Below are 12,031 nucleotides of genomic sequence, written 5' to 3' on the forward strand. Positions count from 1 at the left end.
TGCCACAACTACTGAAGCCCATGTTCCTAGAGCCCGTGCTCTGCAACAAGAGAAGCCACTGCAATGAGAAGCCCGTGCACCACAATGAAGAGTAGCCCCCGCTTGCATCAACTGGAGAAAGCCCACACACAGCAACGAAGACCCAATGCAGCCAAAAATAAACAAATAAATAATAATTTTTTTTTAAAAAAAAGCACTTAAAGTATCTCAATAATAAATGTGAATTAGGTTATGAGTAAACACAAATGAACTGATGACTATGAACAAATAAACTGAAATGATCATAAAAAGCTAAGACAAGATTAAAGGGTTTTTTAAAACAAAAACTTAAGAACAACAGAAATGCCTGACTGGTATGCAAGTGACACGACTGTACCCGTTTTCTGACTATTGCTTCTACTGCAAAAACTCCCGCACACTTAGTGGGACTTTTTCCAGGCCATTTCAGGTCTTTTATATGATTATGATGCATTACTGGTTGTTACAATGTACTTCTGTCTCCTACAACCTAATATCCCCTTACATAACTGCTTAAAGAAACTAATGGTTTGAGTACCGATTTACATTCTACTTTAATAGAACATTTAACAAGAAGCAGTTTTAATGATACTATCCTAGAAAAACATGCATTCACAGAAACGCCAAGATTGAGTGTGACAAAGTGATTAAACTATGTATTCACATGACAATATCACCGAAGACTAGGGGATGACTGTCATATTACAGACAAAAATCTTTCTCTGGGTTTTCTGTAAATGCTGTCCAGTCATCTACTAACACAGTGAAACGATGTCCATAGGATGCTGCTTTACACAAGCACTGTCTGGGCGACACAGAATTCGGGCAGGGTCCACATTGTCACCCACTGCAACTGGGCCTAAAACCCACAGTGAACAGGTTGCTCCCAAGAAGCCAGGCTGTGACATAGAGAGTGAAGGGTTTACCTTGAAGAAGGCCTCCATGAGCATCTGGTCAGGATGCAGGTCCCTCCATGGGAGTTTCTGGTAGGCACTGTGAAAAGCATACAGAATGAACTCTGGCATTTTGGGTGCTGTACATGCTTCACAATAATGTATCAGGTGTAACCGAAGGGGTCCGTCATCACCAGGCAAGAGCTTATCTAAAATTGAAAAAGAAAATATAGCTGAAGACTTTTTGGTTTATCTTTAAAACAAGTAAAAAATTAACACAAAACACAAATTTGAACTAAAAGTCTAAAAACCTAACGTTCTCAATAATTACCCAGTTTCAAAGATTTTCACATACCAGGGAAAAAAGTGATGGCAGAGCAATAATAAAGAATGGTAATTTACTTACCAGGGTGACTGGAAGGAGCAGCTGGTGTGAGGGAGATAGCAGGCGTGAACAGTTTTTCTCTAAAACTCCTAAATATATGACTTTTTAATGCAAATACACTTCCACAACCACAACCAACTCTAGGCATCCCTTCAGTCTGTTGCCTTCAGCACAAATTCAGTCTCATGCATTTGACACCTCATTCACTTGGCACCTTGGAGAAATCGAATGTTCCTCAAAAGGAAATGTTCCAGGGACTTCCCTGGTGGTGCAGTGGTTAAGAATCCGCCAGCCGGGCTTCCCTGGTGGCGCAGTGGTTGAGAGTCCGCCTGCCAATTCAGGGGACACGGGTTCGTGCCCCGGTCCGGGACGATCCCACATGGCGCGGAGCGGCTAGGCCCGTGAGCCATGGCTGCTGAGCCTGCGCGTCCGGAGCCTGTGCTCTGCAGTGGGAGAGGCCACAACAGTGAGAGGCCCGCATACCACAAAAAAAGAAAAAAAAAAAAAGGCATCCGCCTGCCAATGCAGGAGACACAGGTTCGATCCCTGGTCCGGGAAGATCCCACATGCCGCGGAGCAACTAAGCCAGTGTGCCACAACTACTGAGGCTGAGCTCTAGAGCCCGCGAGCCACAACTACTGAAGCCCACATGCCTAGAGCCCGTGCTCCGCAACGAGAGAAGCCACCGCAGTGAGAAGCCCATGCGTCGCAACGAAGAGTAGCCCCCACTCGCCGCAAGTACAGAAAGCTCATGCACAACAACGAAGACCCAACACAGCCTAAATAAATAAATTTATTTTTTTTAAAAAAAGGAAATGTTCCAAATGACTGAATCTTAACCCTTGGTGCAGTAAAACTAGACTGTTAACTGTCATTCAAGTAAGTCACTCTAAAACAAATTTCACACTCTTCTGTGACCTGAATCACTCAGTATTATCCTCACGAGTATCAATTACTTTAGTGCCCTCAGGAGCATTTAGTCTGAAACAAATTTTTTCAGACTTTCTGGCTCTAAGCAAAGGAATGGAATTTGGTCAAAGAAGAGAGAGCCACATACAACGAGAGCAGAAACCTGATGGGAGTTTCTCAACACTGACTTTTGAAAAATGACTAATGAGCATCAACACACGATAAGTCGACTTATCACTGCTAACATTCCTGTGCCCTCGATCCCCAGTCCTCAGGAAACAGTAACGTATGTTTTTAACAACCTTTTAAGACAGGGGTGAAGAGGAGTATTTGTTTAAATATGGATAAAAAAGATAGTTTTGTTTAAATTAGGATGGATACGTAGGAGAAGATGTCTACGAGGTAATCTCTTAGGACCAGACCGAGCGTCTCTAGTCCCAGCCCAGACACAAATAAGTTCTGTGACCTCAGATGAATTCATTTTGCTTTCCAGGTCCTCATTTTTTCTCATCAATAAAAACAGAGAGCTGAATCAGACGATCTCACTAAAAGGCTATAATTTAATACTTCTTCATCTTGCTGTGCACAGTTCTTCTGTTTCCTCTCTCTGAATTGAGTTGCCAATTCTTAATGTTATCTGTGTACTCTCCTATTCCTAGGCCACTTTTTTATTTGATATACACGGGCCTGTGAGAGTGCCTGCCCTTTTATACTAAGAAACTAAATAATAGCCTTTGTGACAATAATTTTATGCTGAAATATTTGTCTCACTATAAATATGTTGTGGATGGTAATATGCAGCTATAAGTTTACCTTTCCAAAAAAAGTGAGTGCTATTAGGATTTCATGTGTTACTCACTGAACCAATACTTTTATCAAGTAGACAACTCAGAGTACGGCACTGTCCTAAGTCTTGGGTTGGGGAGAGATAAAAAGAAGAATGTTTCTGTGCCTAGAGTTTATATCTTATAACAGCAGTGGTGGTGGGGGACCGAGAGGAGATCAGATATGTAAAAAGTCAATCAAAAATACTAGATGGGGGGCTTCTCTGGTGGCGCAGTGGTTGAGAGTCCGCCTGCTGATGCAGGGGACACAGGTTCGTGCCTCGGTCTGGGAGGATCCCACATGCTGCAGAACGGCTGGGCCCGTGAGCCATGGCCGCTGGGCCTGCGCGTCTGGAGCCTGTGCTCCGCGACGGGAGAGGCCACAGCAGTGAGAGGCCCGTGTACCACCAAAAAAAAAAAAAAACCAACAACAAATACTAGATGGGGACTTCCCTGGTGGTCCAGTGGTAAAGAATCCACCTTCCAATCAGGGGACGTGGGTTTGATCCCTGGTCAGGGAACTAAGATCCCACATGCCGCGGGGCAACTGGAGAACAACTAAGCCCGTGTGCTCTAGAGCCCCTGCGCCACAACTAGAGAGCCCATGAGCACCGCAGCTACTGAGCCCGTGTGCTCTGGAGCCCGTGCACCTCAACTAGTGAGAAGCCCACGCACCGCAACAAAAGATCCCGCATGGTGCAACTAAGACCCGACACAACCAAATAAATAAATAAATATTTAAAAAAAAAAAAAAAAAAACAACGCTGGATGAGGTACATCCAGACAACGGTATATTATTCAGCACTAAGAAGAAATGAGCTATCAAGTCATGAAAGACATGGAGGAACCTAAGTGCATATGCTAAGCAAAAGAAGCCCATCTGGAAAGCTGCATAATGAATGATTCTAACTATATGACATTCTAGAAAAGCTAAGACTATGCAGAAAGTAAAAGAAATCAGTGGTTGCCAAAGGCTGGGGTGGGGGAGGGATGAATAGACAGAGCACAAAGGATATTTAGGGCAGTGAAACTACTCTGTATGATACTCTGTAGACACACATTGTTATACATTTATCCAAACCCAGAGAATGTACAAGCCGCAGCATGAATCCTAATGTAAACTATGGACTTTGGGTAATAATGTGTCAGTGTAGGTTCATCGGCTATAACAAATGTACCACTCTGGTGGGGGATGGTGATAGTGGGTGGGGAGGGGGTTATGCATGCGGAGCAGGGAGGAAAGGGTATACGGAAACTCTCTGTGCTTTCTGCTCAGTTTTGCTGTGAACCTAAAACTACACTAAAAAAAAAGTCTATTTTTGTATATATATAAAATATTGGATGATACATTGTTTTATATTATAACATATATATTATTGCTATATATATTTATACATATTATTATAATATATAGTCTATTATCTGATATGCTATCTACTATATATATTGTATATAAAATACTGGATGACATATTGTTAACTCCAGGACTCAGTGCCACATAAACACATGGTAGCCACGGGGGTGCACCACTCAGATCTCCCTTCAAACAGAACTTGCCACAGATCAGGGCACAGCACCTTTAGCACCTGAGTCGAGGCCATCCTCCTCCCAGGTAGCCCTCAGCCAACAACTAAGCACTGACCTGGCTGCTTCCGCCCAAGGTAGGATCCTCAAAAAAGAATGTTGGCACTAGAACTCCCTAACCAGCTGGCCAATACTTTCTCAGCGCTGCCCTGCAGGCTGAGACTCTTCCTACTCTCCTTTCACAGGTGTTAGGCCTGCAACAGGGTCTGAAGGCTTTCTTTGCCCACGCTTATTCCTCTCCCTCTTATTTTCACAGGCAGTACCCCAAATAAATCTCAGCATTCTGGCTCCATCATGGCGTCTGCTTCCCAAGGATTCAAACTACAACAATGTGCTATAAAGATTTAGAGGCAGGAGAGAAATGTATGCACATGAACAGACATGCAGGAGAATATAAAGGGCCCGAGGCTTCATCCAGGTAGTGGAATCAGCATAAGCAAAGAAGTGGCAGAGGGAAGATCCAAGGACTTTTAGGGAACACTGAGTAGAGCAGTATGGCTGAATGGAATGCTTCCATAAAAAAAACATCACATAATGTTGAAGTGCTCTGAGCCAGACACATTTGAATGCTGAGCTAAAACATTATTACATTTAAAAGTTTCTGAATAAGAATATAATAGCATACAAACAGAATTTTTGGAAAATCAATCTAGTAAATAGGCAGGAACAGAAATGAGATAGGAAGGACAGTTAGGAGGCTATTGCAAGAATCTGGGTTGGGTGGACCTAATATCCTTACAAGCCTCCCAATACAAAACATTTAGATACACTAAGTAAAATACAACAACTCTGAAAATGCACAGCTACATACATTCAGTGGAAGAAAAGAGGTCAGAGAGACTAGGAAAGCAGAGTATTAAACTGATGCGGAAGCCTCAGGTGCCCTGGGGCTGTTTGCTTATGTGGGGTTTTCAACAGCACAAGGAAACAGAAAACAAGATTTTCTAAGGACTACACCCTCACTGAAAGGGCAGATAAGGGGGGAGGGGAACGGATCTTCTCTGCCTTAGCCTGGACTGGGAGTCAGGGAGGCAAGAAAGTTGATTGTGGTAATTGAGTATGGGGTTTGATTTCATGTATCTGTGTAGTGTGAGAAACCCAAAGCCAAGGAATTACACAGAGCCAAATGGCAACAAATGCAGATCTTCTCTGGAGGCATACACCCTCATCCTAGTCCTCATGGAATTTCCACAGATAAAGTCTCTCTAAATACGGGCTCACAAGAGAAAATTAAAAAATACACAAGGAAACAAGCCTCTGAAGGAACATCAAACAGAAGCATGAGCCACCCCCGAACAGAAACTTGAGATGACGGAATTGCTGCATACAGCTCATAAAGGAAAGTAAGTATGTTTAAACATTTTAAAATAATAAAAATTGAAATTTTAAATTAAAGAAAGAAGATGCTATCAAAAAGGATCGGATAGGGACTTCCCTGGTGGCGCAGTGGTTAAGAATTCACATGCCAATGCTGGGGACAGGGGTTCGAGCCCTGGTCCGGGAAGATCCCACATGCCGCAGAGCAACTAAGCCCGCGAGCCACAACTACTGAGCCTGTGTGCTACAACTATTGAAGCCCACACGCCTAGAGCCTGTGCTCCACAACAAAGATGAGCCACCGCAATGAGAAGTCAGTGCACCACAATGAAGAGTAGCCCCTGCTTGCCACAACTAGAGAAAGACCGCACACACAGCAATGAAGACCCAACACAATCAAAAATAAATAAATAAATAATTTTTTAAAAAATAAATAAATATGTTTTAAAAGGATCTGGATAAATTTTATAAACAAACATTACTTCTAGAAACTGAAATGAAAAATTCAATGGATTTTTTTTTAAAGCAGACTAGACATAGCTGAAGAGATGGAGTAAGCTGGAAGAGAGATCTCAAGAATTTTCCCAGGGGAATTCCCTGGCAGTCCAGTGCAGTAGGACTCTGCACTTTCACTGCCAAGTGTGCGGGTTCAATCCCTGGTCGGGGAACTAAGATCCCACAATCCACTCGGTGTGGTCAAAAAAAAAAAGAATTTGCCCAAAATGAAGCAGAAGAAAACACACCAAAAAAGTGAAAAGTCACAGAAGATAGAATAAGGTTCACCATGGGGGAAAGACAATATTTGAAAAGAGAAAGCCATAACTGATGACACTCAGCACTACCTCCCCAAAAAGATAAGAGGTTACACACTTCACACTAAATAATTGTACGGGTGATCTTTCTTTGGTCAAAGATGACAGCCTACCAAATAAAGTAAAAGTAAATAAAGTAGAAAAGCAGAGGCAAAAGATTAACTGAATTACTTAAGGAAAAGTGAAAACTAACCAGAGACATGATATAACATCTTCCTACCTTTAAAACTCTCGTGCAATGAGTCAATGCAATCAGTGAACAACTGCACAATGCTTGAGGCCACCACAGCATCACTCTCCAGCCAGGGGTAATGTCGTTGGCTGCTTTAAATAAAAGAAACACACACTTAGAAAGGAAACACTATGATTAAATTACTGTATGTCCCAGAGTCTGGGGTTTGCCTAAGTTCTAGAAAACTCTGTGTTATGTAGCCCTAAGACACATTTAGAGCACTTTAAAAACTGTAAATTCCTGGAGGTGAATTGTAGCTTTTAATATCAATCATATAATTTTATTTACTTTCCTTCCTAACATTTATTCAATGTAATTAAGTTTCAGAAGTGTGCTATCTAAATAACTATTAAATTAACACCTTTTACAACACATCCAATTTATGCCCGTAAACCCATCCCTTGTGTATCTTGGTTACATTTCGAATGCCTTAGAAGACAGTTTTCTCTACCTAAAGCATGGGGGGTGAAAAGACATGTAAAAAAAGATGGTCAAAAATGAACAGAGAGGAAATAACCAAAGGAAAAACTCTTTATATGAAATTTTTACTTTCTGAATCTGGTATAGAAAGTTCAATATAAAAATAAATTCCAGTAGTTCTTCCTGGAAATAGACAGGAAGCCTAAATTATGGTAAGCAGTCTCATGGTCACCACAAAATCCTGAAGCTTGTGGATTGTCTAAGGATAGCCCTCTGGAAAAGCAAAGACCCAGAACTTTTTCTGTTTTCCTCAATGGGCTCTTGAAGCAGCCTGGATGATACGAACAATCTGGACATGGCGGTCAAAGCTCTACCCTGGTCCCAGTCTAGCCCTCACCAGCTGTGGGATTTGAGCAAGACATTCAAGTTTTCTGAATCTCAGGATCAGATTAATTTACACTTATGAAAACACTTTAAATACTGTGATATATATACTGTGTAATTCTTACAGAATTCTGGACCTTTTGTTTGTATGCTTTTAGAGGAAAAAAGACTCCTAAGGCAACTCCTTGCATTTGGACAGCTCAACACCTCTGTTTTAAATGCTTGTGAAATAATGCTTTCATTTAGTTGCAGAGTTCATGTTAAAAGAGCAATTCCCACCCAGTAATTTGAAAGCCAACTTAGTTCCAAAAACATAACTGATACTAGGTAAAATCAAGTTTGCCTCATATTTTGCAGTGTTATATTATCAAAACCTAATTCAGGAGAACAACATCCGTTTTTCTGAAATTAAATACCAACCTCATTCAACTTCTTTATTGTGGAAAACTGGAAATGAGTGTCCAGTTTTGCTTCAAAATCAATAGCTCTGATCAATCAGACTAACAATTCCACAAACAGAAAATGTCTTAAGTTTACTTTGTAAAGAAGCGTTCTCTAAATTTAAAATCAGATCTGTGAATCATCAGCTGGACCAAAACACCATCAGAACTTTAAGTCTATAAATTTCAAAGAAATTTGAATATTAGAAAAACTATTTACCTTTCATTGTCCTCTAAAACCAGTATCCATGGCTTAAAGAGCTGGACGATTACTGAATGTAGGGATCTTAGCACTAAAACAAAGCAAAATTTTTAGAGACAAGAAACAAGCCCATCAAATGGAGATGGCCAACAGGCACATGAAAAAATGCTCAACATTGCTAATCATCAGGGAAATGCAAATCAAAACCACAATGAGATATCACCTCACACCTGTCACAATGGCTATCAGCAAAAAGAACACAAATACCAAATGTTGGCGAAGATGTGAAGAAAAGGGAACCCTTCTACACTGTTGGTGGGAATGTAAATTGGTGCAGCCACTGTGGAAAACAGTATGGAGGTTTCTCAAAAAACTAAAAATAGAACTACCATATGATCCAGCTATTCCACTCCTGGGTGTATATCCAAAAAAAACAACAGCACTGGGCTTCCCTGGTGGCGCAGTAGTTGAGAGTCTGCCTGCCGATGAAGGGAACATGGGTTCGTGCCCAGGTCCGGGAGTATCCCACATGCCGCGGAGCGGCTGGGCCCGTCCATGAGCCATGGCCACTGAGCCTGCGCGTCCGGAGCCTGTGCTCCGCAACGGGAGAGGCCACAACAGTGAGATGCCCGCGTACCGCAAAAAAAAAACAAAAAAACAAAAAGCACTAATTCGAAAAGATACTATGCACCCCAATGTTCATAGCAGCATTATTTAAAATTGCCAAGATATGGAAGCAACCTAGGTGTCCCTCAACAGATGAATGGATAAAGAAGATGTGGCATACACACACACACACACACACACATACACACACACACATATACACACAATAAAAAAGAATGAAAATTTTCCATATGCAGCAACATATGGAGGGTTTGGAGGGCATTATGCTAAGTGAAATAAGTCAGACTGAGAAAGACAAATACTATATGATACCACTTATACGTGGAATCTAAAAAATAAACCAGTGAATATAACAAAAAAGAAGCAGACTCACAGATATAGGGAACAAACTAGTGGTTACCGTGGGGAAAGGGAAGGGGGAGGGGCAATATAAGGGTAGGGGATTAAGAGGTACAAACTATTAGGTATAAAATAAGCTATAGAGATATATTGTACAACGCAGGGAATATAGCCAATATTTTATAATAACTATAAATGGAGTATAACCTTTAAAAATTGTGAGTCACTATATTATACACCTGTTACTTATATAATATTGTACATCAACTATACTTCAATTAAGAAAAATTAAGTCCATCCTTTGTCAAGATCATTGATAACTATATAGAAAATCTTCTTCTTATCATCTGTATATTCATAAACCTATGGTGATATACAAACAACATATTTAATATAACTAAACATGTTTCAGTTTTCATTTGCTGCAATGAAATTCCTTAAATTGAAGAAGTTTTATTATAACACAATATCATGGACAATTTTATAACATGCATTTTTTAAAAATAAAAACTTAAACATTCTTAATGTGATAAATAATAGGAAGAAAGAGCTGGAGACTGAAACCTATCTCTTTGTACTTCACCTTACAAAGGAGAGGCAGAAACAAGTTGAAGCAAGCACCCACTGGTAAGTGAATATAGGTATGACACATATATGGGTTCACACTTGTACTATGTATTTCCTATTTCTTCTTCATGACACTCAGATATACAGATTTATCACCAAGTTTTAAATCTCTTAATGTGTCTATTCAAGTCTCTTCTAATGGAAGGTCAGAACACCTAAGCTCCACGTTGCACTAAAGGCATATTACCTGTTTTGCTGCTGGCAGATGGATCTTGGGCCAAGCAGGCCATTTCTGAGTCAAGCAGTCTTTTTACAAGGTAGCCCAAGAGTGTCTTCATATCTGCCATGTAAGGACTCCATTTTGAGAATAAACCAAAACTTTTAAAGTCCAACGTGGATAACCGAAGCTTATAAAAAAAGTTTGAGAGCCACTGTATAGTCTCCATTACCTGGAAAAGAATGACCAGTTTAAAAAATGCTTACTGAATATCTACTTTCAGTAGAATACTACAGTAGACTGTGACGGAGGGCTTTGACTTTGTAATCGAGTTGCAAAGGTATATAGCATATGAAAAGTAAATCAGCAGATTTCAAACTCCTTTTCTAAAGCAAAGGAACCATTTCTTCAACTAAATTCATGGGACCCACATCATATAAAATTGATGAAGCTGAGAGCTCTGTGGGACACTGCGTGAAAACCTGTTCGAAGGAGCCGGTGAAGCAGGAGGGTTAAGGAGGGGAGGCAAGGTACACACAGGGGCTGGTGCTGGGCTGTTCCTGAACAGAGTGGCAAGAATCAGATCTGAGGCATGAGAGAAAGCTGATCCAGCCACAGGAGGCGGGTGGGGGTAGAGGGAATGGGAGATGACTGACAAAGGAAAACACAGGGCTCTTAGAGATAAAAGGTGCTTTGTTAGATATAAATTTTAAATGTGTTCCAGTTTTTTAAAAAACATATAGGGCTTCCCTGGTGGCGCAGTAGTTAAGAATCCTCCCACCAATGTCGGGGACACAGGTTCAATCCCTGGTCCGGGAAGATCCCACATGCCACAGAGAAACTAAGCCCGTGCTCCACAACTACTGAAGCCTGTGTGCCACAGAGCCCTCAGGCTGCAACTACTGAACCTGCGTGCCGCAACTACTGGAGCCTGCGCACCTAGAGCCCGTGCTCCGCAACAAGAGAAGCCACCGCAATGAGAAGCCCGCACACCGCAAGGAAGAGTAGCCCCCGCTCGCTGCAACTAGAGAAAGCCCGAGCGTGCAACAAAGACCCAATGCAGCCAAGAAAAAAAAATTTTTTTTAATAAATTAATTTAAAAAAACAAAAAAACTACAAAGGAAATGGAAAAGAAATGCACAAAAATTTCAGAGACCAAGAGCTACACACCTGCTTGTCTGACAAGAGAACATCCGGAGAGCTTTGAAGCACCGAGGTCTCAGCAGAAGCTGCCCCCTGCTGGCAGCCTGGGGCGCAGCAGCCCAGGGCTCTTAGGGTGGCTTTCCAACACTCAGGGCTCAGCAGCTGCTCAGCAGAGCCTTACCAGGCAGGGACAGAGGACAGCAAGTCAGCATCCTTCACAAACTAACTTTCAACTTGAATCAAAGAACACATGTACTTTACAAATGAATGAGTATTAAATAAAAATCCAAAACAAATTCATAAAGATCTGTGGTGCAATGTTCATTGCAGCTCTATTTACAATAGCCAGGACATGGAAGTAACCTGTCCTGAATGGATAAAGAAGATGTGGCACATATATACAATGCAATATTACTCCGCCATAAAAAGGAATGAAATTGAGTTATCTGTAGTGATGTAGATCGACCTAGAGTCTGTCATACAGAGTGAAGTAAGTCAGAAAGAGAAAAACAAATACCGTATGCTAACACATATATATGGAATCTAAAAAAAAAAAAAAATGGTCATGAAGAGCCTAGGCGCAAGATGGGAATAAAGACGCAGACCTACTAGAAAATGGACTTGAGGACATGGGGAGGGGGAAGGGTAAGCTGGGACAAAGTGAGAGAGTGGTAGTGTATATATGACATACGTACACTACCAAATGTAAAATAGATAG

General features: G+C 41.2%; 1 protein-coding gene across 2 annotated transcripts in view; it reads right to left on the reverse strand.

The window, feature by feature from the left end:
- EPG5 (ectopic P-granules 5 autophagy tethering factor) overlaps window positions 1–12,031 on the reverse strand; it is a 127,349-nt gene that overhangs the window by 18,833 nt on the left and 96,485 nt on the right. Inside the window, exons 32-36 of one of the 2 annotated variants that reach the window (XM_082667293.1) lie at window positions 11,341–11,489; window positions 10,201–10,402; window positions 8,439–8,511; window positions 6,963–7,063; window positions 945–1,120 (exon numbers count right to left, since the gene is read on the reverse strand). In XM_082667293.1, coding sequence (XP_082523419.1) covers window positions 945–1,120; window positions 6,963–7,063; window positions 8,439–8,511; window positions 10,201–10,402; window positions 11,341–11,489 — 701 coding nt within the window. Of the gene's footprint in view, window positions 1–944; window positions 1,121–6,962; window positions 7,067–8,438; window positions 8,512–10,200; window positions 10,403–11,340; window positions 11,490–12,031 lie in introns of both variants that reach the window. The other variant, XM_082667292.1, reaches the window with a different exon arrangement.

Source organism: Grampus griseus (assembly GCF_964374135.1).
Source record: "Grampus griseus genome assembly, chromosome: 12".
In the NCBI taxonomy this organism is placed as follows: Eukaryota; Metazoa; Chordata; class Mammalia; order Artiodactyla; family Delphinidae; genus Grampus; species Grampus griseus.